This window comes from Cricetulus griseus, chromosome 3 (genome assembly GCF_003668045.3).
Source record: "Cricetulus griseus strain 17A/GY chromosome 3, alternate assembly CriGri-PICRH-1.0, whole genome shotgun sequence".
NCBI lineage: Eukaryota > Metazoa > Chordata > Mammalia > Rodentia > Cricetidae > Cricetulus > Cricetulus griseus.
Window position 1 is genome coordinate 279,963,396 of NC_048596.1, and position 25,979 is coordinate 279,989,374.

At 43.8% G+C, this 25,979-nt stretch overlaps 2 protein-coding genes across 2 annotated transcripts in view; both read right to left on the reverse strand.

The window, feature by feature from the left end:
• Positions 1-25,979, reverse strand: part of Testin-2 — a 66,738-nt gene that overhangs the window by 4,241 nt on the left and 36,518 nt on the right. The window lies entirely within an intron of this gene.
• Positions 13,640-16,369, reverse strand: LOC100765210 (cathepsin L1). Its single transcript, XM_035443027.1, has 7 exons — positions 16,244-16,369; positions 15,844-15,966; positions 15,601-15,747; positions 15,187-15,411; positions 14,571-14,733; positions 14,017-14,125; positions 13,640-13,739 (listed from the first exon to the last, which is right to left on the reverse strand). The coding sequence occupies exons 1-7, from the start codon at positions 16,367-16,369 to the stop codon at positions 13,640-13,642; spliced, it is 993 nt and encodes a 330-aa protein (XP_035298918.1).

Genomic DNA, 25,979 nt, shown 5'->3' on the forward strand with positions numbered 1-25,979 from the left:
ACCTGGGATGTCCACAGCTGGGCAGGTGTTCCTCACAGTCTCAGGCCTTCAGTGGTTGCTGAGATCCCAGGCTCTGTCCCAGCTGCATGTGGATCCAGGCTTTAAATGCCAAATCTGTGGCTTCAGGACAGAGTTCCTGTCCACTTACTCTTCCCTGCATGACTGGCTGGGCAATTGGACTGGACCTCCAGGCTGTGGGACTTCAGACACACACTGACACTGATGTCCACCCTGTCCTGGGGCATTGGGTGTGGGTGCCTTGGTGGACTGAGAGGAAGAGAGACGTGGGTCCCTGCTTCAGGAAATTACAGTGTGTAACTCTAGTGACATTTGCTGAGAAAATGCTCTTTCTGAGAGAGGGCTTAGCTCAGGGAAGAAGGTTCTAGCTAACTGTGTGTGGATTTCCAATAAAACACTGCTTTTCTATTAGAAGTAGAGATTTTAATAAAATCCTTGTCTGTGGTGCCCATGAGCAGTTAGTTATATTCTAGTCAGGAGTTTCCCCTTTAGTGCACAGCTAAGGTGGGTCTCCTGGTGCTCACAGACTCTGGGATAATTCTTCCAGTGACAGGGAGGATGGCAACTGGGTTACTAAAAATCTTTAGGGGAGGGCAATCCCCAAACAGGGAGGAGATATTCAAAGACAAACCTGGGAATGGAGTGCAGTGAGGGGTGTCCTGAGACTCAGACACTTGTAATCATCTCCTAAATCTGCTCTTTCTGCTGTCTTTCTTGTCTCACATTTGCAGCTATAGCAGAAGTGATGAGGTCTATGTACAAGCCTCAGTGAAGAACAGGGAAGTGACCAGTATTTTGGAGCCTGCTTTGATTGACACCTCTGAGTTTACATTGTGTTCCTTCAGTCTCTTCCTGGGATTGAATTTAGGGGATTTATTCTCACAGAGCTTAATGCTGGAAGTGAGCTAGAGTTTGGACAGCATGTAAGTGAGGAAACAACTGTTAATCAAAAATGTGTAGGCAGAAGCTCTTGTCATTGACCAATTAAAGAAAGTAAACCATAACTCTTCTCAACCCTCATCACTCACATAGAGTACAATGTGGAAAAAAATGTCTAGTGAAATATTGCTGTGAGCTTTTTTGAATAATGTTGATTAAACATGTTCTCAGTTCTTGGATGTAAACAGAGTCAGATGACATTCTTTGAATAGTTTATTTCTCTACTTAAGATTGTATCATCCATTTAGAAACAATCTCAGATCTGAAACCCTTTCATTGCTACAATACCTAACAGGAAATGTTATCTTTCAGCAATGCTTCTCTGGAATTAGGGACATACACACTGTCTTGCAACTGTCATCCCCATAGATCTGTGAGTTTGTTATTCTGTATTCCTAACCTGAAACTCTGTTCTCAATAAGCCTCTCCTCTCTGACAAGTCCTGCATCCTACTCCTGCGATGGGATGAAGTTTGTACCTGCTCTACACTCCAGCCATGTTGAAATTCAATCACTGTTCTGACTGTATAAAGACATGTGACCATTCCAACATGAGCAGTCCCTACACACCTGCCAGTCTCATGGTTCTGAGGTTACTTATTCCTCCATATGCAGATCTCAGGCTTTGGTTATCTTCTCAGCCTTGATGGACCTTTGGCTGCCTTTACACCTGCTTCTTGCTGGTAACACTGCTGTCCCACCAGGTGACAAATGCTTTTTGACCCTCTGCTTTTAATCCTCTTGGGTAGACATTCTGGAGGACAGCTGATGGGTGTCTAATTCAGTTTCCTCCTTGTTCCCACAGAGCAGGCACCACTGGACTTTACCTATATCCATGCCCAAGTGCGCTGATGTCAGACACAGGTGCATCCTCTGTTTCTCTTTCTGAAGTTGTCTTTGCCAAAAGTGTGAAGTGGTTGTGAGCTGTGATTCCCAAGGGTCAGTGCTTTAGAGAATCTTTTCATTGTGTCAGTTTTCCCTGGTCTCTTACTCACAAGAATGTCTTTAGTATTTCTTAGCCTTTTTTTGTTTATTTATTTTGTAGTTTTGATGAGTTTTAGGAGTTTCAAATTTATATTTCTTTTGGTTATCATGATCCTGTGTTTACATACACACCAGAGACATGCATATACAGACAGATAAACATATACACCCAGAGACACACATACACCACACATACAGACATACACACATACAGATAAACACACCACCCATACCACACACATATACAGAAAACACACACACACACACACACACACACACACACACACACACAAGTCTGTGTCACCTGAGTAAAGCTAGAACAGTTTGTGAAAATAGGCTGTCTCCTTTTAGCATGTGGGTCTTGAGTTCTTGAACTCAGGACTCAGGTAGGAGATAGACAGTTTTAACTACACAGCCATTCTGACAGCAGGCATTTTTAACTTGCTTTGTTCTTTCTTCTTTTTTTATATTTGAAGTTTTAAATAATTTCCAGATAAATAACCATCAAATTTCTTTGAAACTTCGGTGGATGGGCTTTTGTCATGTTGATAGTATTACTTAAAAAATTGTTTTGTTTTATTTTGGTTAGTTTTTAGAGCAGGATTTCATCAAGTAGTAACAGCTCTGGCTGTCCTGGAACTTGCTTAGTAAATCAGGCTGGCCTCTAACAGAGATCCACTTGATTCTGTCTCTTGAGTGCTGCAAAAGAAGGTATTCACCACTGCCGCCTGGCTGCTTAATTGATTCTTAAACTTTGATCAAATTCTATGTTTTTGTCTTTTCAACTTCATATTATTTTCAAAAAATCAACTATAAATTCCAATTCAATAATGTGGGCCTATGTGTGCCCAGGGGAATAAACAACCCCACTTTTTTTTTTTATCAGAACAATGATCCATTTCCTGCAAACAATGAATGCATCCACAAAGTTTCTTCTAGATTCCCACCCAGCATTTCTTGTCTAAGTCCCCTCTGCAGGGCTTCTCTGAGATAGCCTGTCAAGGAGCAGGTCAGGGAACCTTCATCCCAGAGGGTTTGCCCACATTAGAAGAAGGAATCCTGCAGAGGGGCCATGCGATCTGTACTGACACACCTTGCTGAAATTTCCCTTTGGAATGAGAAGCTTTAGGGAAATCACATTGCTGCACAGGCCTGGATTCCTCATTAAAGCTCCGCTCACACCTTGGATATTTGTGTCTTTGTGTCTGAAGTTCCACACAGCATTTAAATTTGCCTAAAGAATGAGAAGTCTTGTGCTTTTCATGAATTAATCTCTAAATCTCTCTCTGTCTCTTCTTTCTCTGTCTCTCTTCATTCCTTTGTTTGTACTTTTATTTTTGAGACATAATTTAATCACAGCCCCTTCCACTTTCCTTCCTTCAAATCCTTACATATACTCATCCCTGTTCTTCTACTCCATAGCCTCTTTTATCATAAATTGTTTTATATGCATATATGCATTTGCCTTTACACATATATTCCAGAAAACCAAAACCAATGAAATGCAGAGTTGTGGAGTCCAGCCCCAATGGATACATCTGCAAAAAACTCCCACAACTAAGGCCCAGGAAACATTTGGGAAAGGGGGCATTAACATGGTAAGAGCCAGAGGACCAGAGCTTTGCTGTGAGATTGTTTCTCTTCATAACACCAGAAGCTATTCCAATAAAACTCTTACCAAAATCAGAGAAGAAAGCCAAGTCAGTGTCAACCATGACCCTATAACAGGGGAGAAAGCTATGACACCTGCCTCCAGCATGCCCCAAATTGCCTTGATGTTAAAATTATATCAAGAAACTAAGTTTTGGAGCAGTAGGGAAGGGAATTTAAGAAAGAGAGCTGAAGGCGTGAAAATCCACATCAGTCATTGAAAACACCAGTTCACACAACATCTCTGAAATGATGCTGAACACAAATCACTACCCCAGCCTCAGTCTCTCTCACTGTGCACTTTGTTGTCACATCCAGCTTTGGTCAAGAACAGAATGCCATGCAGCAGGAGCTCTGCTCCCCAGCCCTGTCTGACCAGGATCCTTCTTGTCCCAGGTGCCCCAGACAGCATCTGCTCAGACTGGCCTGTCTGCAGGGACAGTCCTGCAGGTGTGCTTAGCAGCACACACTCACATCTGAAGCCTCTTCTTGTTATTTTCACTACTGAGCTCTCCTGGGCTCTTTGGTACAAAGCCACCTTCCATTCTGTTGGGGTGTTGCTTCAAATGGTCCCTCACTTTGGGGCCTCATCACTGTGGCAGCTGGGAGGGTAGTCATGGACCTTTATGAATTCTTCCATGCTGTGCTGTGGAGTGCCATGGAGCACTGTCCTTTCACCTGTCATTTATTTACCTATTTAGTTTAAATTTACATTTAGCTTTGCTTTTCTGAATTCACATCAAGTCCTCCATCTCCTTCCTCAAATTTCTCTGCTTTCTACTTTCTCTCAAGTTCATGATATCTTATTTTGCTTTTTATTATTATTGTTCCATAATCTCCCTCTCTCTCTCTCTCTCTCTCTCTCTCTCTCTCTCGCTCTTACACACACACACACACACACACACACACACACACACACACACACTGTTGCATCCTGTTACATTTTTTCCTGGTGTTTTACCATAAGACAAGGCACCTACATCAAATGAGGCAATGATTAGGGGAGCCTAGGTTATCTCCTAGTGACTTGGGGTTTACATCCCAGCTCCCCTGGTGCCCTTAGGCATCCAGAGTTGAACATGAAAAACAAGAGATCAAGGCTGGGAGGAGGAAAACAGGTGAAGACTCTACAGCTTGGTTGTGTTTCTCATCTCTGCTGGTCTGAATACTGGAAAAATTCTTCCCCTAAATAGAAGGTATATAGCCCCATTTGTCATCTCCACCCCCCTGCTGTAACACTCACAGCTCCAGACTGATTCACTCAAGATTTCTTATCTGCAATGGAACCACTTCTGTTGTGAAGTTCTCAGTCACCAGCAGGTGCATTTTGGGGAACTTGCTAGAACACCACATTCACAAACCCTTTCTCAGGCTTTCTGAATCAGAGGTGTCATAAAATCGGTAATCCCATTGCTCCTGGGCCTTCCATGTGATTCTGCTCCACTTTCCATGTATCACCTTCCCAGATGTTCTGTGAAAATGACAGGAGAGCAGGTGTGAGAAGCTCAGACTGTGCCTGGAGCCTCAGCATTGCTCAGTGGTGACATCATCTTCATCTGCACCACCACAGCAGCATCTCCTCTAGCAAAGCTTTCACTGCCAAGAGGAACTGGTCCTCAGAGGTGGAGCTGTCCTTCTCCTGGAACACCCAGCTCAGGTATGTGTGCACCTGGCTGTCTCCATAGAAGAGCTTACTCTCCTCTGCGTGGGCTGTGAAGTCAGCTGAATCAATCTTGCCTGTGTATGTACTTTGTGGATAATGCATTATATGCAGTATACATCATTACTTGTGTGGGCATACTGCACATAGCCTAGAATTGACCATGTTAACATGAGTAGGTTGTGGATCAGTGGTCTTCTCTATGTTATGCAGCCATTAGTGTAGTCTGGTTTCAGCTTTCTTACACCACGTCACACTTAGTCCCGTGTGTATTGATCATATTCAGTCTGAATCCTGCTCCTGTACATTCACATAAATTACCCGTGTTCTCCCTGGGCTTGTCTGCTCTATCCATGTCATGGAAAGATTCATCCATATGCTGTCTATTGTGTCTGGCATATTCATAATGTGGTTTTTGTCACCTGCCCACACTGTGACAGCTGTCAGTACTTCACGTGGTTTCATAATTGGAAACAATCCTTTATATTAATTCTCTCTTTGTTAAACCCGTTCCATGGAGGGGTATTTGTCTCTTCCTGTATTTTGGGGATAATGTAAGGAATGGCCCTAGAATAATTGTGCACGAGATTCTCTATGAGCACACATCTTCTTTACCTGGGTAACAATATTAGAGCAGAGATATATGTGTTTAATTTTGAGGACCTACCCTTGTGGTCTCCACAATGCTATTTCATCTTTGCAGACAACAGGTGGAAGGAAGATAGTCAGGGGTGGGTTAGACCTTCCTGATTTTCTCTCCCAGGATTTTGTGAAGGGCTGACCAGCTACACAAGGATCCCATGCTCTTGCTGACTGTTCAGGTCCCAAGCAGCATTCTGGGAGACAAGCAGACCCTCACCCTGGGCAGGAGCTCCAGTTCTTCAGGACCTTTTCATCTGTATTTTACTCTCTGCAATATCAGAAATCTTCTATTCTTCCTATATTTATTCTAACTGTGTTGGAATATGAACTTCAAAAAGAAGAATATTTTCCTCAAATTCCTGAGCTATGATACCTCATGTTTCAGAAAGTCTCCAGATTTCTATTCTTAGACTTTATGTCCTCAGTGTCTGCATTGAAAGGAAAGGATAAAGCATAACTGAGGAGCCCCTGGCTGGAATGGTCTTACGATACCCCATGTGCTTACTCATCTCCTGTAGCAGCTGGGGAGCATCGGCAGCTCCAGCCTTGGCTTCAGGAGACAGAAAGGCTGAATGGGAGAAAGAATAGGCCCTCAGTTTTATTCTCTGAAAGCTGTAGTGACCACCCCAGCTGTATAAGATTGAGTGAAACATTTGGGTATGCACATGGTACACAGACATACATGCAGGTAAAACACTCATCCACATCAAATAATATATATAAAAATATAAAAGGAAGACTGAGAGAAAAATTGAACATCACATTTAGATCCAGGCAGTCATATCCAGAATTTTCTCCTCAATAATTGGCTTATCCTTGAGAAATGAAATAATATCCAAAGGCCAGCCTCATTAACCATGAGTTAATGGTTAATGCACTGTAATGTAATGCACTCTTGGAAACTCTGCACTGTAGATGGTTGTGTCCTTGGCCATTGACACATGTTTAGAATCCCATTGTACTACCCTAGAGTGTGTTGAACTTGGGCCGACTTGTGGACTTGTGGACCACTCTCTGTCACCAAGAACTGGTAGAGCTTGTCCCCACCCACCAGAAGGTGCTCAGCAAGCTTTCTTCCATTTACACCTGTGTTCCAGGAAGCTTTTCTTTCTCAGGAGAAGCCATGAACCTATGAATGAATTTGAGGTTTCCCTAAAATGGTGAGAAATTGTAAAATCTGCTGGTTTAAGGAATGGGCCTGAGTTCAGAGTGGCAAAAATGATGGGTCTTCAAGCTTTCCTTGGATTCTTCAGGCCAATGTCAGGGACAGAGACTTGCCGTCATTTCCTATGCAGTGACTTTTGCACAGTATTCCTTGTATAAAATGTGACAGGGTTGTGATGGGATGGATCTCAGGCGAAAGAAAGTGCAGCAGCTTCATGGAGGAAATGAGGCTCCTGCTAACTTTCCCTGTACCCCTCTTGATTTTCTCTCCTGCCATGCTCTATGAACAAGAAGCAAATGGTCTAAACACTGGTGTTTACCTTATACTCCAGGAACCTACAGTCAAACTGAGAGATGGGGAACCATAACCCCATTCATTACACGTAGGTTTTGTGATTCCTGTCTTATCCATGGATCTAATGAGCTTGCTGGTTTACTATCCAGACTATACCATGAACTCCAATGGAGTCAAGAAAACAAAGGATCCAATTAAAAATCAGATATATCTGGGAGAGCGAGACTCACAGAATCAACTAAGCAGGGCTTGTGGGGCCTCCCAGAGACTGGAGCAGAAATCATGGAGTCTGCATGGTTCTGGGCAAGGTCCTCCTTATACACATATGACTGTTCACCTGGTGTTTGGAGGGACCAATGATGGTAAGGGAGTGCTCTAACTACAACGAGAAAGAGAGAGAGAGAGAGAGAGAGAGAGAGAGAGAGAGAGAGAGAGAGAGAGAGTGAGTGCCGAGAGTGCCTCTCTTCTTCCTTATAAGGGGTCAGGTCTGCACACCTGAAGCCATGCCCTAAGTTGTGGCCACCACCCCAAGTCCACTGGTAGAACAAGATGCTGCTATACACGACAGTGAGAGTGAGGCTGTCTCTAACTCTTTCACCTGTTGTTGGGACCCCCTTTTCTCCTATTGGGTTGCCTCTCCCAATTAGGGATGTGATGTGAGGGTTAGGGTGTCTTGATGTGAGGGGTTGTGTCCTACCTTACTGTATCTTTATTGTTCTGTGTGTGAGACCTGCTTTTTTGGGGGGGATACTGGTGGGGTGGATCTGTGGGAGAGAGGAGGTGGGTGGGTGGGAACTTGGAGGAATTTAGCAGGGGAAGCTGTGGTCAGGATTATTGTTTAGAGAAGAGTAAACAAAAAATAAATAAAAAACAGGTGTAGATTTGTACAGCAAAAATAAAAGTGGCTAAGAAATATCTTTAAAAGTGTTAACAACAATAGAAAATAGGGAAATGCAAATTAAAACTACTTTTAAATTTCATCTGAACCCATTCATAATGGCTGGTTTCAAAAAGAAGACAATAAATTTGCTGTGGATAAGGATAAAAGGGAACACTTACTCAGTTCTGGTGGGAACGCAATCTGGTGCAGACCCTATGCAAATCAGAGTAGGTCATTCTCTAAATGTTAGTTCTCTATGCAAATCAGAGTAGGTAATTCTCTAAATGTTAGTTGAAAATCTACTCTTTGTCTTCTCCCTATCTTTCTAGCCACGTGCCTGGAAGGTTTTTCTCAGACATGTTCACAGTAGGTGGCAAGTTGTAAATGTAAGCATTCTAATCGTCCTGAATTGTGAATGATGGTAAGATGGTATTCATATGCATCATGAAATGCTATTGCACCCATCATAAGGAAAAGTGAGAGCATGGGTACAGCCTTCAATTCTAGCACATCACTAGGCTGCAGACGCAGGTGCATCTCTGAGTTCCACCCAGCCTGGTCTACTGTTAAGGACTTGTCATTGCTGTGATAAGGTACCATGACCAAACCACAGGGCTGATTTGGCTTACACTTCCACATCAGTGTTCATTCTTGAATCAAGTCAGCACAGGGACTCTAACTGGGCAGGAGCTGATGCAGAAGCCATGGAGGGGAGCTGCTTACTGGCTTGCTTCCCCCCGCTTGCTCAGCCTGCTTTCCTATAGAACCCAGATCTACCAGCCAAAGACCCACAATGGACTGGGCCCTTCCCTGTCAATCACTAACAAAGAAAATCCCCTACAGGTTTGACTATAACTTGATCTTATGGAGGCATTTTCTCAACTGCGGCTCCTTCCTCTCTGATGACACATGCTTGTGTCAAGGTGATGTAAAACTAGTCAATACATCTACTTAGTGAGTACCAGTCTAGCCAGGGTTACTTACTGAGACCTTACCTCAAAACTGCTCCACCTCAATGTGGCAATGAAAATTTGCAGGTAAATGAAAGGAAGCAGACACCATTATAGTGAGCGAGGGCACCCAGACCAGGAAGACAAATGCTTCATGCCCTCTCTCATTTGTGGATCCCAGTTCTGAGTCTGGATGTGAGAATGTGATCTGGAGTGTTGGCAGAAAGTAGGAAAGTAACAATGGAACCTAGGATGGGAAATGAGCTCTAGAGAGGGATAGCAGGCGTTTTGGGGGGCTGAGACAAATAGGGGGTACTTTAACAAAGGCTCCTGGAGGGAGGGTAATGAAGACAGTGAGGGAAGGAGCAGAGGTGAATAACACCAAGGGTCACTGAAAAAACCCATAGGGAAACGTCATCTTATATTTTCTTAAAAATCCACACACAATGTGTGTGTGTGTGTGTGTGTGTGTGTGTGTGTGTGTGTGTGTGTGTTCAATGGAGTCTGTCACATGGGATGATGATGCTTCTCCAAAGAGCCATAGACTAAGATAAATTGCAGTGTCAGGGTTACAAACAGGGAATCTCCTTCGTGTCATTGGTCAAAGGTGTCTAATAGATCCCCAAATCATGTATGATATTTTTCATTGCCAAACATGCTAGGCAACTTGCTAAGGAAAATACGCAAACATCTCTATGCAGCAGCAAAGCCCATGAAATGCCAGAAAGGTGTGGTAAATTTCACAAGGCTTCACTCTCAGATGAAGAACCCCGGGCAATCAATGGCTGCTGAGAGGGAGGATCAGTCTTGTGCAAGTACAGGTCCCTGGATAAATTACAAAACCCCAGGTGGTTAGCTTTGAACACATGTACACACCAGCCACTCTAAATATATTCTGTAGGTTTTAATGTAAACACATAATTTACATTTATAGAGGAAGAGGCCCTGGATTTGAGAGAGGTGGTGGGAGGTCACAGGAGATACTGAAGTGGGGAGGGAGGGTTGGAGATGTGTAGATAACAGTCCTCCTGTATGAACTCCTCAACAGTGAGGTAAGGCACTATGGAGTTTTCCAGAGTTTGGTGGCACCTGTGGGTTGTTTGTGTGGTGTCACGGTGGGTGACTCCATACTGGGAAGATGCCAGGTAGGAGGCACCTTGAGAAGACAAGCTTGGTCTGGGGTGTGGTCTCTGGAGAACCCAGTATTGGTTTTGAAAAGGTGGCAGGCAGGACACTCAGCACAGGAGCTGCGTGCACACTGGGTGTCAGTGATGGGCTCTGTAGAAAGCTTGAGTGTGCTCCTCAGTCACGTGCTGGGCTGTCAGCAGTGAGCAGCAGGATCTTGTCACTCATGTCTTCCTTCTCTTCTGCCTCTGTCTTGTGAGAAATGATAGGAAGAAGGAGACTCCACAGGGCAAGGGGCAGTGTGGACACAGGATGGTGACTGTGGGGAAAAATGGTCTTGATCAACTTCAATTTCCATTTGAGATCTCTAGACACATTAACTAAAACCCATCACAAAATCACCTCCCCAAGGAACTCCTGCTGAATGTTTGTTCTGGAATTCCTTCCCGGGACATTCACATTTCCCATTCTTTCAATGCGTGGAATCTTTTCTATAGTCCGGGAATTCCCTAAGTCTTCTAAGCATGGTCAATTTCTGGCCAATGGCCTTATAAGATGTTTCTGAAAAATTTGGTTCTGTGAAGAAATAAAGCCTTTAAATATGGCATTTGATGACAAGTGTGTGTATGGTGCACTGGGGAGACATTTTGTTCAGGCCTTTGTTTCACCCTTTTGGAATCTTCATTATGAGTGACAATGAATTTACTGTGCCCTGTGTGACTTACCTCAACTCAGATTCTCTCCGTGCACTGCAGACTACAACGGGGCACTTTATCATGGATTCTGCTCCTTTCTTATCTCTTGTCAAGCACCAAGTGCAGTTGTAACATGATAAATAAAAGACCCAGAGACTGACATTGGGGGTCAAGCTTCAAGCTGAAGATCAGAGAAGCAAAATGGCCAGCTGCTAGCTCTTATCTCTACCTCAGCTCAAGCCAAAGGGGCAATCTTCAAACTGCTCCCGACTTCACTACTCCTCAAATTCACTCAGACTGGTATGTTCTCCTCAACAAGGCTGGAGAATTCTGAGACTGACTACTGAAGAGCCTGCTCCTATCTTTTATATCTCTCTAGTGCTGGGATTAAAGGTGTGTGCCTGGCTTCTATGGCTAACCTGTATGGCTGCTTTGCTCTTTTGATCTCCAGTAGCGTTAATAAGTCATAAACAATGTATTACCACATGCAATGTCATCCCCACACTAGGTACTGTGAAAACTCTAACAGACAGTATCTGAGGTAATTGTGTTGATGCTTGGCCACAAGCCAAAAGAAGCCATTTGTGTGAAGAGGCTGAGGTACAGTGTTTACAAAGTATCACCTTACCAAAACCTGACAAACACATGGGGCAGCGGAGATTCTTCTTCCTGTCAGTCTCAAGGATGTTTCAGTTAGAGCCCAAAGGCTGACAGGAAGAGAGACCTCTGGAAAGTAGTACAGGTTGAGGCCAGCTGGGAAAGAGAACTCAGTGAAGATTGGTGATCTAGAACCTTCCAATAGATCACCGAGGCAGGCTTGGAGGACAGGTGCTACTCACTTCGTGACTTTTAACAACTTGCTTTAAGCACCTATTTGGGGATTTCTGCTGCCATTTCTTTCCTGCTCACAGAGTACCAGAGCCTATTTAAGGCCAGAAAATACCTGCACACCTTGCCTCACTGTCAGGGACTCCTGCTAGCAGGGCTCCAGCTTCCCCCAAGCCTTGAGGCTGAAGCTGGAGAGTCAGAGGGAGTTCTGACCCTATGCAATCTATCTTCACACCTCCCTGCCTCACAGGCCTAGGTCAAACTAAACTCCCCACTCCATCCTGAATTACCCTCTCTGACCACACCCTGCTGCACTCACCACCTGCACCTCTGTTCCCAAGCTCTGGGCCTGGGCACAGTCACCATTCTTTCTGTCTTTCTCTCCCATGGACAAGGTTAACAGTCACTTCTTAAGGCCTACTGAACTTGTTCTTCCCTCTCTGACCTTCAGGTATCAGAGCCTACATCTCACCACAGGTTGAGGCTTGGCCAGTGAGATGGTAATGAGTCCACATCTCAAATTAATCTCACGGTACACCATGGCCTGCAGTGCACAGCGTGGGCACCACAGGCAGCAAGGTGAAGAGCCCAGATTTCTGATCCTACTCTGCTCTGCCCCTTATGGACCTTGTGTAAGAATGTATAAGGATTGAATTTGTAGGAAGAAACAGTACATGTGATTTAGATGACTAAAATCAGCTATAGCAGGATATATTTAATGCTGGAGAGGTGGTGTCTCAAATTCTAGTCGCATGGTGATCGGTGCACATGACACAGTCACTCATTGACCAGAGTTCAAGAGAGAACAGATGTCCACTTCAAAGCTTGTTGTTGTGTAGCTAATGACGGGAGAGTTGCAGCAGGCGTCTTTAAAGGCAGGATGGGTAAGTTAACTGTACCCCTTAGATAAGCTGCTTTGGAATCTGCATGGACGTTCCCCTCCCCCCTTTTTCAACCATCAAATGCCTGGGGACAGGATAAGCTGTGTTTCTTCTGCAGTTTGGAGATGGCTGGTTCATTGGATCTCTGAGCCCATGCATATTTGTTCCTCATGCTAAGAGATAGCAAAGGTAACTATGAAGAAAGTGAAAGAAAAGAAGTTTCCACGCTTCTGCATTGCAAAGCCCAGTTATGAAAATGTCACTTCAGCATGTAAGCCTCCTGTGACTGTAGATCTGGCTACAGATGGCTTCTACAGGGTGACAGGGCCACCAGAACACAGGACTGATGTCTCAAAAGGGGATTAAGGCTCAGACCCAGTTCAATGGAACAGCCCAAAGTGCCATCTCACTACACAGAATGGCAAATAATTTAACCTTTAAAAATATGTGTGAATTAAAACTTTAAGACTCCAAAAGTTTCATGTGTTTTCAGACTCTGGTTGGTGGTGAGTACCTCAAAATCTGATCATGGTTGCAATATTGACCTGAGGACAGAGTCATCTTTCCTTTCCCCTAAACACAACACTGTTACCACCTTCACTATGCCTGATTGCATGTGTGACTAGGAGAAACCACCATAGCAAGATGCAAGGAATCAGTCGTTTATACATAGGTTTTTGTTTTTTTTTTATAAAAATTGTGTACATATTATACAAAGTGAAACATCAGAACTCACTGATACAAAGCTGATTATAGCAGCAGAGTGGCAGTCACATTTAACCAGAGGAAATGTCCCAGAATTTCATACCATAGCACGGACCTTCAGTGACTCAGCTGTCATTACCCCCACAGCAGAGACTGGTCTGTGAAGGGGGAAGATCTGCTCTGTACATGCTGTTCCCACTTCTTCCTTGTTGCTGTCTAGAAGCTCACACAGTAGGGTACATGGCATATGTAGCAATTCCACAGTTGTTGTTCCGGTCTCTGGCCATCTTTATGTAGCCATTCATGCCCCAATATGTACCCCAGCTGAAAGAAGAGCATATTCACCATTCAGTAGGAAGAGCACAACACAGAAGCTTTACTACATTAACTCCCAATTGAAACACAGACAGAGGTCACACTTGACAGACAGGATGAGAGAAGGCAGATGGTCACCTCTTTTGACAGTCTTATCATTATAAACACTATAAAACTTCTGTATTGAAATTATGTGGGGTAAATTGCTGAAACCTGCACCCAAATACTGCCTGCAGACAGTACTTCCCTTTAGTGTTTCAAACATAAATGTTTTGGCTATTTTTACCTGTTCTTGACCAGCCAGTATTTCCTGCCATCTGACTCCTCACCATAGCCAACCACCAGGACGGCGTGATCCAGATTACTGCTGCTACATTCTGGCTCATAATACATGCCTGGCAGATAAAATCAAAGCTGAATGAGATGCTCCAGTGACCCCACAGTGACTTCTGTCACCCAAAGTAATGGAAACATTTCTAATTTTGGTGCAATGACATACAGACAGGAATGATTTTGTGTTAGCAAGCCATGGGACATAAGTGCTTATGTATCATAATAGAAATAAAGGTTAGTATGGATACAAGAAACCTCGACCTCTTACAAAGTGTGTCAGTCCATGGAAACTAAACAAAATACAAAATACAGGAATCAAGAAGCCCCCCCCTTAGACTACCCTACAAAAGTGGAATATCTTTTTAAAATCATAAAGATTCAGCAACTGTGCTGGACACAAGTTCATAGGATTGTTCTTAATGTCAAGCAAAATCAAACACATCATCAAGTGGGTGAGCTGTGGAGGCTACACCCTTCTCTGTGATTACTGAGAAGAAGACCGCTTACCACCCCTGTAGAACTGGAAAGAATGGTGCTTAGTATCAATTGCGGCTGAGATGGGCCCCACGATGGCCACAGCCTTCATCAGGGAATATTCATTTGCTGGGATTTTCACAAAGCCCGTGACATTAGCAGCAGAATTTTCAGGATTGTACCGGCAGGTTGTATTCTTTGAAAGACAAAGGTAAAACAAAAATCATGGTCATTGCCATCTACTTTCTGGGGACCATGAGTCAGAACCACAGGGACACAGTATTGCTCCTGAGGATCTCCAAGTTTATGTAAAATGTCGCAAGTCCTGACAAGCTGGCAGAAACCAGCTCATGCATCTTCCACGACAGCCTATAGATTTCCTATTGATAATAAATTTTCACAGTGGAGAAATCTGTACTATTTGTGGAATGGTTTGCATATACTCCATGTGAACAGAAGCAAGGGCAGCTACATGGAAGCCGTGGAATCAGACCAGCATGCAAAGGCTGACACTTTAATGGCAGCACTGAGGATTTAATAGAATGGATCCTATCATGGAAAGATGAGTTCTTAGGACAGGGTATTGTCTGCACGATTGTTCTGCTTCTTAAGACCTGAGCTGGAATGACAAGGTAGGATTCCTACTTACCCGTGATTCATAAGGATAAGACTCACTGGTGTCCAAACCTCCATTGTCCATCACATACTGGAAAGCATTTTGCATCAAGCCACCATGACAGCCAATGTTGCCATGTGACCAGGAGCAGTCCACTAGGTTCTGTTCACTCAGAGGGACCAGTTTCCCTGTTTTCCAGAACATTTGTCCCACTAAGGAACCAACAGCGCTAAATGCCCAACAAGCACCACAACTACCCTAAAAAGAAAGAAAAAGCTGTCACCTACAAAATTAATACAGAAATTGATACAGACATTTGATAGCAATTTGCACAATATAATAATTTCACGTTGAAGTGTCTGCAGATCCACAGTTAGTGAGACAAGGAAGACATTTCCTTCCAAGCTTCCTATTGGACGATGATACCGAGAATGTGACAAGTCCTACCTGGTCTTTCACAGGAGTCACATAGCCATGCTTTCTCCAATCCACAGACTTGGGGACATCACCCAGCCGAGGCTCCTGGAATACGTTCATCTCTGTGGTTCCCATGCTTTGAAAGCCAGTCATTAATTGCCTGAATTCTGTATTGGTCTTCAAGAAAAATTAGACAAATCATTGCAAAGGGAGAGACGACTCACAAAGAACTGAAGAGAAGAAATCATGTTCTGTAATCCATGTCACACTCACCAAGTCACCAAAGGCATTCATCTCCAAGTGGAAGCCATGCTTCCCCTTAGTGTAGTCCTCATTATGCAGCTCGATCATTTTCCTGTTGTTCTCCCACACTGCTCTCTTCTGTCCTTCTTCATCCTGGAATAAATCCAGTGTGTGGTCATTCTACTACATTAAGCCCAACCCTCGCTCCCTTAGTGGACCTGCTGCTACAGATGGTGAGAATCAAGAGAAGCTGTACACCTCTGGAAGCCACGATCCAGACCCCTTGTCGATAGGGTGGTTTGCATCAGTGCTCATATATGGTGATCATGCTAGGGAGTAACTGGATTTCATGATGTCAACTCCATATAAAATTTCCACAGCAAGGACCATTATCTCTGTGTTGCCTCTGGGTAGTGTTTATGGCACCAACCATGACGTATGTTTTCCCATGCTGTGTCTTCCATTCATGCCACTCAGCATCCAAACTGGGATCATGGGTTGGAGCAGCTGAGACCACCCCTAAGCAAAGAGTGGCCAAGAATAAAATAGGAATCATGCTCGCAGAACCTAGAGATGGAGAAAAAAATTGAGATTCTGATGGCATCAGTGCTTCAATAAAACTTCCTATTTCTACCTCAGAAACTCAGGTTGCCCCATGGAATGAAATTCCTCAAACCCTACACCAATGATTTACCCTTGGTGAAAAGACCAAGGATGCATTTGTTTTCTAGCACAGATGTAGAGGCATTCCATCAATAAAAAAAATGAGAATTGCCCAGGCTCCAGGGTTTGGAGTGTATATGCACTGTGCACTTAGCTCATCACTCTAGATACATCTATTGGTCCAGAAGCTTAAAGCAACAGTTAACCTCTTAAGACATGGTTGTCTCAGGTTTTGTGCCGTTTTTTTTTTAATTGAGGCCAGGTAAGTTAAACAAGACTTATGCACACTGTGATCCATAGCACATACAAAGAAATCTGCATGAGCTGAGGGTACCAGACATCTTTCCTCTTGGCCAGTGAACACTTGGAGAGCCACTATGCCTTGGCTTCTCCCCCTCTTAAACTTTTCTGGGATGTCTTCCCTGGAAAATCTTGCAAGGATAACAGCTAGGGATATGTCTTCCTCATAACTGGGATGAACCTTTAGAACCCCATCTCATTGTCTCAATGAGGACCAGTCACAAGGCTAAGTCATTGGTCTTAGACTTATGAGACCTGGCAGAGCCTCCTGTATATATGAGACTGAAGGCTCAAGTCTTAATAAGATTTTGATGCAACATGTGATATAGGGCAATTGACAAAAGGCATGCCAAATGTTTACCTCCCCAATCTGCCATGGTAGACCTGTGGATTATTTTGGCAGCAATGCACCTAATGATGTTTTCTGTTACTACTGGACTTATACCCATGGCAGCTACAGTTTGGGGGACAAGATGGCACCTCCTGTGCTCTGGCCTTGACTTTCAACTTACACAGACACCGAACAACATAGGATCCCTGAAATGTTGGCTGACATTTGAGAACCCTATTGATCCTACTCTGTACCTTTACACCAAAGTCTACCCAGGTTGAGTTGACATTCTCATTTCTGAGGGGGCTACATTGAGCTTCTCCCTAGGGAGTCTCTCTAGGGTGCTCCTCCATGGCAGTTCCAAGTCTGTCTTGGGAGAGCTTTGGGGCTCACCTGGGATGTCCACAGTTTGGCAGGTGTTCTTCACAGTCTCAGGCCTTCAGAGGTTGCTGAGATCCCAGGCTCTGTTCAAGCTGCATGTGGATTCAGGCTTTAAATCCCAAATCTGTGGCTCCAGGACAGAGTTCCTGTCCACTTACTCCTCCCTGAATGACTGGCTGGGCAATTGGACTGGACCTCCAGGCTGTGGGACTTTAGACACACACTGACATTGATGTCCACCCTGTCCTGGGGCATTAGTTGTGGGCTGCCTTTGTGGACTGTGAGGAAGAGAGCAGTGGGCCCTTGCTTCAGGAAATTACAGTGTGTGAGTCTAGTGACATTTGCTGAGAAAGTGCTCTCTCTGACAGAGGGCTTAGCAATTGGCTCAGGGAAGAAGGTTCTAGCTAACTGTGTGTGGATTTCCAACAAAACCCTGCTTTCTATTAGAATTAGAGATTTTAACAAAATCCTTACCAGTTGGGCCCATGAGCAGTTAGTTAAATTCTAGCCCAGTGTTTCTGCTTAGTCCACAGCTAAGGTGGGTCTCCTGGTGCTTACAGACTCTGAGATCATTCTCCCAGTGTCAGGGAGGATGGCAACTGGGTTACTAAGAATCTTTAGGGGAAGGCAATCCCCAAACATGGAGGTCACAGGAGATACTGAAGTGGGGAGGGAGGGTTGGAGATGTGTAGATAACAGTCCTCCTGTATGAACTCCTCAACAGTGAGGTAAGGCACTATGGAGCTTTCCAGAGTTTGGTGGCACCTGTGGGTTGTTTGTGTGGTGTCACGGTGGGTGCCTCCATACTGGGAAGATGCCAGGTAGGAGACACCTTGAGAAGAAAAGCTTGGTTTGAGAGTGTGGTCTCTGGAGAACCCAGTGTTGGTTTTGAAAAGGTGGCAGGCAGGACACTCAGCACAGGAGCTGCGTGCACACTGGGTGTCAGTGATGGGCTCTGTAGAAAGCTTGAGTGTGCTCCTCAGTCACGTGCTGGGCTGTCAGCAGTGAGCAGCAGGATCTTGTCACTCATGTCTTCCTTCTCTTCTGCCTCTGTCTTGTGAGAAATGATAGGAAGAAGGAGACTCCACAGGGCAAGGGGCAGTGTGGACGCAGGATGGTGACTGTGGGGAAAAATGGTCTTGATCAACTTCAATTTCCATTTGAGATCTCTAGACACATTAACTAAAACCCATCACAAAATCACCTCCCCAAGGAACTCCTGCTGAATGTTTGTTCTGGAATTCCTTCCCGGGACATTCACATTTCCCATTCTTTCAATGCGTGGAATCTTTTCTGCACTCCAGGAATTCCCTATGTCTTCTAAGCATGGTCAATTTCTGGCCAATGGCCTTATAAGAAGTTTCTGAAAAATTTGGTACTGTGTATAAATAAGTCCTTTAAATATGGCATCTGGTGACACTGGGGAGCACAGGGGAGACCTCTGTTTGGGCCTTTGTTTCACCCATGAAGAAGCCCCATTGTTGTGACAGTGAAATGTTTCTACTGTGTCCCAGGGTGTCCTGGAGTTGTATTTTTGCTATGTGTCCAGGTGCAGACTCCGAGCTTATTTAAGGAACTTTGTCAAAATCTTTTCATTCCTTATCTTCTGCAGGTACCAAGTGTAGTGTGGTCCCAGGCACAGAGCTACTGTAAACCCTAACTGAAAATGTTCAAGATAAGGCTGTTGCCAAATGCCCCTATCATAGACCAGTGACAACTCAAGCACAGTTATCACAAAATGTTGCTTCACCAAAAAGCTATTTGACACCTGAAGTGACACAGAACATTCTTCCTGTCAGTTCTCAGCCATTATTTTATCAGAGCCTGAAGGCTTTTAAGAGTTGGCCTTGGGAAACCAGTTATCCAGGCTGACACTCATGTCTTGGACATAGCTCCTTCTTTTGCTTCAGGTGCCATTCAAAGGACTACCAAACTCCTGTGTAATTGATAAGCCAATAAGGATAAAGTATAAATCAGAATCCTGAACCAGATAATGAACATGAACCAGCCAACTAGAGCCAATTTTCTTTGCAAAGGAACCAAAAGGAAAAATAAACCAATGAAATCCAAAACTAGTAGGGTATGGTGGGATGGACATTTAATCTCAGCACCCAGGAAGCAGAGGCAGGAACATCGCTGTGACTTCCAAGCTAGGCTGGTTAATATAATGAGTTCTAGGCCTGTCAGGGTACAACATAGTGAGACTCTGTCTCAAAATAAAAAAAATTAAAATAAATAAATAAAGGAGTAAGGAAGCAGGAACTTATAGCCTAAACTTCCTGTAGTACATTTTTTTTTTTTTTGCAAGGGTGGACCTGAGTCCAGCTTAACACCATAGTGAAAGGAATAAAGCATTTGAGTTAACCTTTATAAAATAGATTTATTATTTTTTTAAAAAGTCATATGCATTGGTGTTTTACCTGCATGTGTGTCTGTGTGAGGCTGCCAGATCCACTGGAACTGGAGTTACAGACAGCTGTGAGCTGCCATGTGGGTGCTGGGAACTGAATCCAAGTCCTCTGGAAGAGCAGCCAGTGCTGTTAGCCACTGAGCATCCAGTCCACATCTGAGCTTCTAACCTGTATCCTGATATAAATAACAAGTAAAGAATCCATTTTAAGTCACTTTAGTGAAAGAATAAATATACCCTTATACCAATTCCTCCAGATTCAGGGTAATGTCTCCTTCCCCAACCCTGTACAGTCAACCCTCTCTGCGATGTCCTTTCTCTCCCCGGGAGCGTGTGCATTTTCTAGGAAGCAACAGGTGTGCAACACTGGAGTCACTGGAGTCACATAACATCTGGTATGCTGCCCAGGCCGGCAACACTGGAGTTGGGAGTCAGAGGAGAGGCAGGCAATTCCTTGCACTATCTGGCCAGCTGGACTAGCTGAGTTATCCAGCTCTGGGTCCAGTGAGACACCCTTTTTCAGAAAATGGAGAGCAACTGTGGAGGATACCCAGCCTCAGACTTTGGCCTTCACATGCAGGTGTGCAATGCACATACATATATGCACATACACACATATCCTACGAGTATGTACGTGCAAGTGTGAACATACCTGGATTTGTGCATACAGACACACAGAGTGCTACTCCTTCTTTTCTCTGTCTTCTCTTTGAATTCAGTCTCTTGAATCTGGAATGACATCATCAGCTTTTAGTCATGTTATCTTCCTAACCTAAAGACCTGTTTTCTTGCCCAAATTCCTACCACTTACTCCCATCCCAAGAGAATTGTGGACCATGCAGAAACACAAGCCACACAGACACAGGGTACCTGCAGCCACACTAGAGTAGTTCATGTGAGCTGTTGGCATGGGGTGTCTGGCAGCTTGGAAGTATGTATGGGATATTTTCTATTTTGAATGACCCTATGATCCAAATATCTGGCACGTTGAGAGGGCATTCCTGGACTCATAAGAAAAACAGTCAAGACAAAAAAGAAGCCTGGTTTGACCGGCCCCATCCCGGTGAGTCAACACCTTTAAGTGTACTTAGCCCAAGGTTAGCAGGGGACCCTTAAATCAGTCTTCAGTCAGTGCTACACTATTTCTTTGTACTCTCACTTGGAGTATGGTGCTCATCCAGTGACCACCACCCCTAAACTGCAAATTGTTGAGTAGTTTGGCCATGAGGTACAATACCCAAAGCTTACTGCTTGCTCGTTGTAGCACAACTAAATCCCTTGGCAAGAAGCATTTTACCTGTTCAGTAGAGCAGTTGTTCCCTGCAACTGTAGATTCTCAGAATCAGAAACAGCCTTCCATTTTGTTGTGGGTCTCAGCCAGTTTCAGGGCCTCAGACACACACACACACACACACACACACACACACACACACCATAAACACACACACACACACACACCATAAACACACATACACACACACACACACACACACACACACATACACACCATAAACACACACCATAAACACACATACACATACACACACACCATAAACACACACCATAAACACACATACACACACGCACACACACCATAAACACACATAAACACACACACACACCATAAACACACATACACACACACACACACCATAAACACACATAAACACACACACACACCATAAACACACATACACACACACATACCATAAACACACATACACACACACACATACCATAAACACACACACACACACACACACACACATACACACACCATAAACACACACCATAAACACACATACACACACACACACACCATAAACACACATCATAAACACACATACACACACACACACACACACACACACACACACACACACACACACGCACACGCACACGCACACGCGCACACACACACACAAACACCATAAACACTCATACACACACATACACACACCCCATAAACACACATACACACACACACACCATAAACACACATACACACACACACACACACACACACACACACACCATGTATACATACACATTTACACACAGAGACATACACATCATATATAAACACAAACCACATACACAAACACATATGGAGACACACATGCACACAACCCCCCACATACAGACACACATGCACATACCCCACACACATACATGTGCACACATACAAATATAACAAATGCTTGCATAGGTCCAGAAAGAAAGAATTTCTCTTCTGTTGCTGCTGGGATTATAAGCAGTGCAGCCACATGGAAGTCAGCGTTAAGGCCAGTAAAGAAAAACAAAGTAACTCTATCATATATCCTATCCATATCATTTTTGAGTATGAACCCAAAAGAGTTTAAGTCAGCCTACAATAGAGAAGCCTTAAACCTGTGTTTGTTATGGAAAGACTCATAACAGCCTACTGCAGAATCAGTCACGGGTACCATGAACTGGAAAAACAATCAGAAAGTGTGCTACACACACACCCTGGTTTATCCAGCGACAAACTCAGAGGTCACATGTGTTCTTTCTTGGGTGTGGAAGAAAGACTCAAAAGTAGAAGGAGGCTTACTATACATTTGGAAGAAGAAGTGGCAGCAGGAAGGGTGAGAAAGAGGAGGTATACATGAGCATTCTAATATGTACAGCAATGTGGCAAGGAAACCCCTTTGTACAAGAATGCAGTGCTAATTAAAAATGGACGATTGAGGCCAGGCAGTGGTGGCACACACCTTTAATCCCAGCACTCGAGGGTCAGAGACAGGCAGATCACTGTGAATTTGAGGCCTGGCTGATCTACAGAGTGAGTTCCAGGACAGGCTCCAAAGCTACAGAGAAACCCAGTCTGGAAAAACAAAACAAAACAAACAAAAAAAGAGAGCAATTGATCTTGTGCACAGTAATTATCTTGATTTATTATTGCACCTTGCAGAAACATTGCAGACATCACACTTTTCATGGAAGATGCACACAATTTCACCTGTCAATTTAAAAGAGAAAGGTAAACAAAAAATATTCAGCCTCTAATTTGGGAGATAGGAATGTACCTGTGTTCTGAGAAGCTGAAGAACTCATTGAAAACAATGGAGTCACAAAATATCTGCGCTCTCCTGGTCAGAAAATACGGAATGCATCTAACTATTCATCAGCTAAAGAATATGTAAAGAAAATGTGGTATATCTACACCATGCAATAACAATTTTTTCTTTAAAAAGCAGATCTGGTCATTACCAGTTATCTTCAACATGCCCGGAGGATACTAAGTTAAGGCATGGGAAGATAAACACCACACAATCACACACCTATGTGTGGAATCTAAAAACTGACATAGAAAGTGCAGAGTGAAGAGTTGTTACTGGGCAATGGAGGGGCTGGGAAAGTTCCTCAGATGCTTCAGAATTTAGGATATGTGATAGGTAGGGGAAGACAGGAGGGAGAAGGGAACTGAGATTGTCATGTAAAACAATCCTATTTCTAATTCAAATAAAAAAAAAGTTGAAAAAAATTTTAGAATGGGAAGAATTGAGGAGGAGGAGGAGGAGGAGGAGGAGGAGGAGGAGGAGGGAGAGCAAGGAGATGACAGACATTTGGAAAACCTTGTTTTAATAAAGGAAACATGAGATGGTTGTGTGAAAAGGCCCTGTGGGATTGGGATGTGAACCCCTTGTCTCAGGGGAGGCACTAGGTCAGGATCAACGCAGTTTCCAGGGTGACCTCTCCTGGCAGTTGTGCCGTGGGAGCTGCAGAGCCCTCTCAGGTGTTTGTAGAGGCCCGAAAAGATTGCTTTCTCTAAGGGAAATGAGCTTTGGTTTTCTAGAGTACAGTTCCCTCCCTGGCTACTGGAATCTGCGTTGGTGTCTTAACTGAGTGAAGAAATGCCTCTCATGGTACCTGAGAGTTACTGGTTACCATGTGTTGGGCAGAACCTCCTGTAGATAATCATGGAGTGAATTTGGGCTCCATGGACTCATTGTCATGTATGTGACATAGGCCAACTGGAGCGGCATGTGCAGGTTCCAGGATGCGGACATCTTGTCAGTGTGGGAAGCTAGGGCCCTCCTCCTGACCTCTGATCTCCCTCAGTCCCAGTGTTCTTCTCCAGAGCAAGAAGGAGAAGGAAATACTTCTGTGTCCTAAATCCTACCTATGCCTGAAAGCCTCAGCACTGGCATGGACAAGCCCTCAACCAATAGACACCACCCTAAAAGTGGTGATGGACACGGTCTGGGATCAATGGAGTCCAGGACACAGCATGTGCTGACATCTGATGGAGAACCAAACACAATGGCCAATGGCATTCTCTCTCCTTTCAGTATTTCTGAAGGGAAGGAGAGGGCTGTGTTTGTCCCTTAGGCGAACTGATGCTGAAATGGCAAATGTCATCTGGACCAGCAGGTAAGTCACTCAGGACCCCATCACCCTCCAAGGTGGTCCTCAGCCTTCTGTCCACGCACCTTCTGTCCGAGGGAAGAAAAAGTGAATCTCCCTGACCCTGAGTTCCTTTTGTCCATTTATATCAAATGAGGCTCTATATAACACTTATTCTTTGCTCAGTCATATAAATTTTCTTTGCATTTCACATGTCAGTACCTATAGCTTCTGTTAAAATAATAAGTTTTGCAATTAAAATTTGCATGTACTCATTGTGTGCAATATGATGATCTTTTTTTGTGTGTACACTGTCAAGCAACTAAGCTAAATGATTTGCACAAGCACCCTCTGACTACTTAGCTTCCGGCGCTGGTATGTGCACATTCTACTCTCTTTACCAACTCTCTCCTATGCAACATGTTATTAACTGTAATCTCTCTGATGTACGGTTATTTCATCAAGCTCGCTCCTCGTGCCTTTTATGGCTATATGGAGTCCAATTCCACACATGGACACACCCTGGGATGGTCTTTTGACTTTCCTCTAAGGCTCACAGAACACTCTAAAAAGGGATTGGAAAGAATGCTAGTGCTGAGAGATACAGAGAAGAGAAGTGAAATGTCTCTAGGGAGTGACACCACCATGGCAAGTGTGACCTCACAGCAGCTGTGGCTGCCTGCATGGGACTTGCATAAGACTGAACCCATCAATAGCCAGGATGGAGTCATGGGGCTCCATACTCGTTGCTGAATTATTGGCACCTGGTGGGTTCTGGGGGAGAGACAGTCATTATGTCTTCATTGCCTTCAGGTATGTGCCAAATGGTGAGTGGCTCAAAAAAAAAAAAAAAGACACAAATATCTGGGGAAAAATAACAAATTCCCCTGACAGTGTGGACAAATTACTATGGATAGGACTATAAACTAGTTCATCTATTATAGAAGTTAGTACGGAGATAACTAAACTATGAAGGACTCAAGGTAACACCGCAGAAATATTTGCCCACTGGTCCTCATGGCAGTACTGTTCTCAATAATTAAGTTATGGAACCAGCCTAGCTGTCCATCAACAGAAGACTAGATAAAGACAATACAGTGTATATGCATGATATTTTCTTTTTTTTTAAGCAATAAAAATGAAGTTATCTGCAGGAAAAGTGATGCAACTGCATGGTGATTGTCTTTCTGATGCTAGCTTTCATGAACTAAAGTGTCAGAAAGATAATAGCTTTGTTTTCTTTAATTTATTCTTCCCCAATTTTAAACAGATGCATGGAATTGTGTATCTATGTGTTACATAAAAGTGTAACTTGTTTTAGATAACAAAGTGGACTAGGAGAAGAGGGAAGAAAGGTCTGGGGTAGGAGTGTTTGTAGTGAATGTCTTTAATGTATGCACACAGTACCATATATAATAACATACAATGAGAATTGATAGCAATAAAAAGACTAGTTTCATCTAGTTTTAATCTAAATAAGTTAGTACAATAGAAAACAATTAGATCACAAGATGAACAACAAAAAGAAGACACAAAAAATACACAAAATGTTTGGAAAACAACAACACATCAGGAATAAATATTACATACCAATGTAAAAGAATTAGAATGTGCAGTCAAAAGATAACTGAGTGGTCAAAGGAATAATGAATATGATCCCAAAACGAAACTCACCTCACACATAAACACAAATGTGAGGCTGGAACTCAC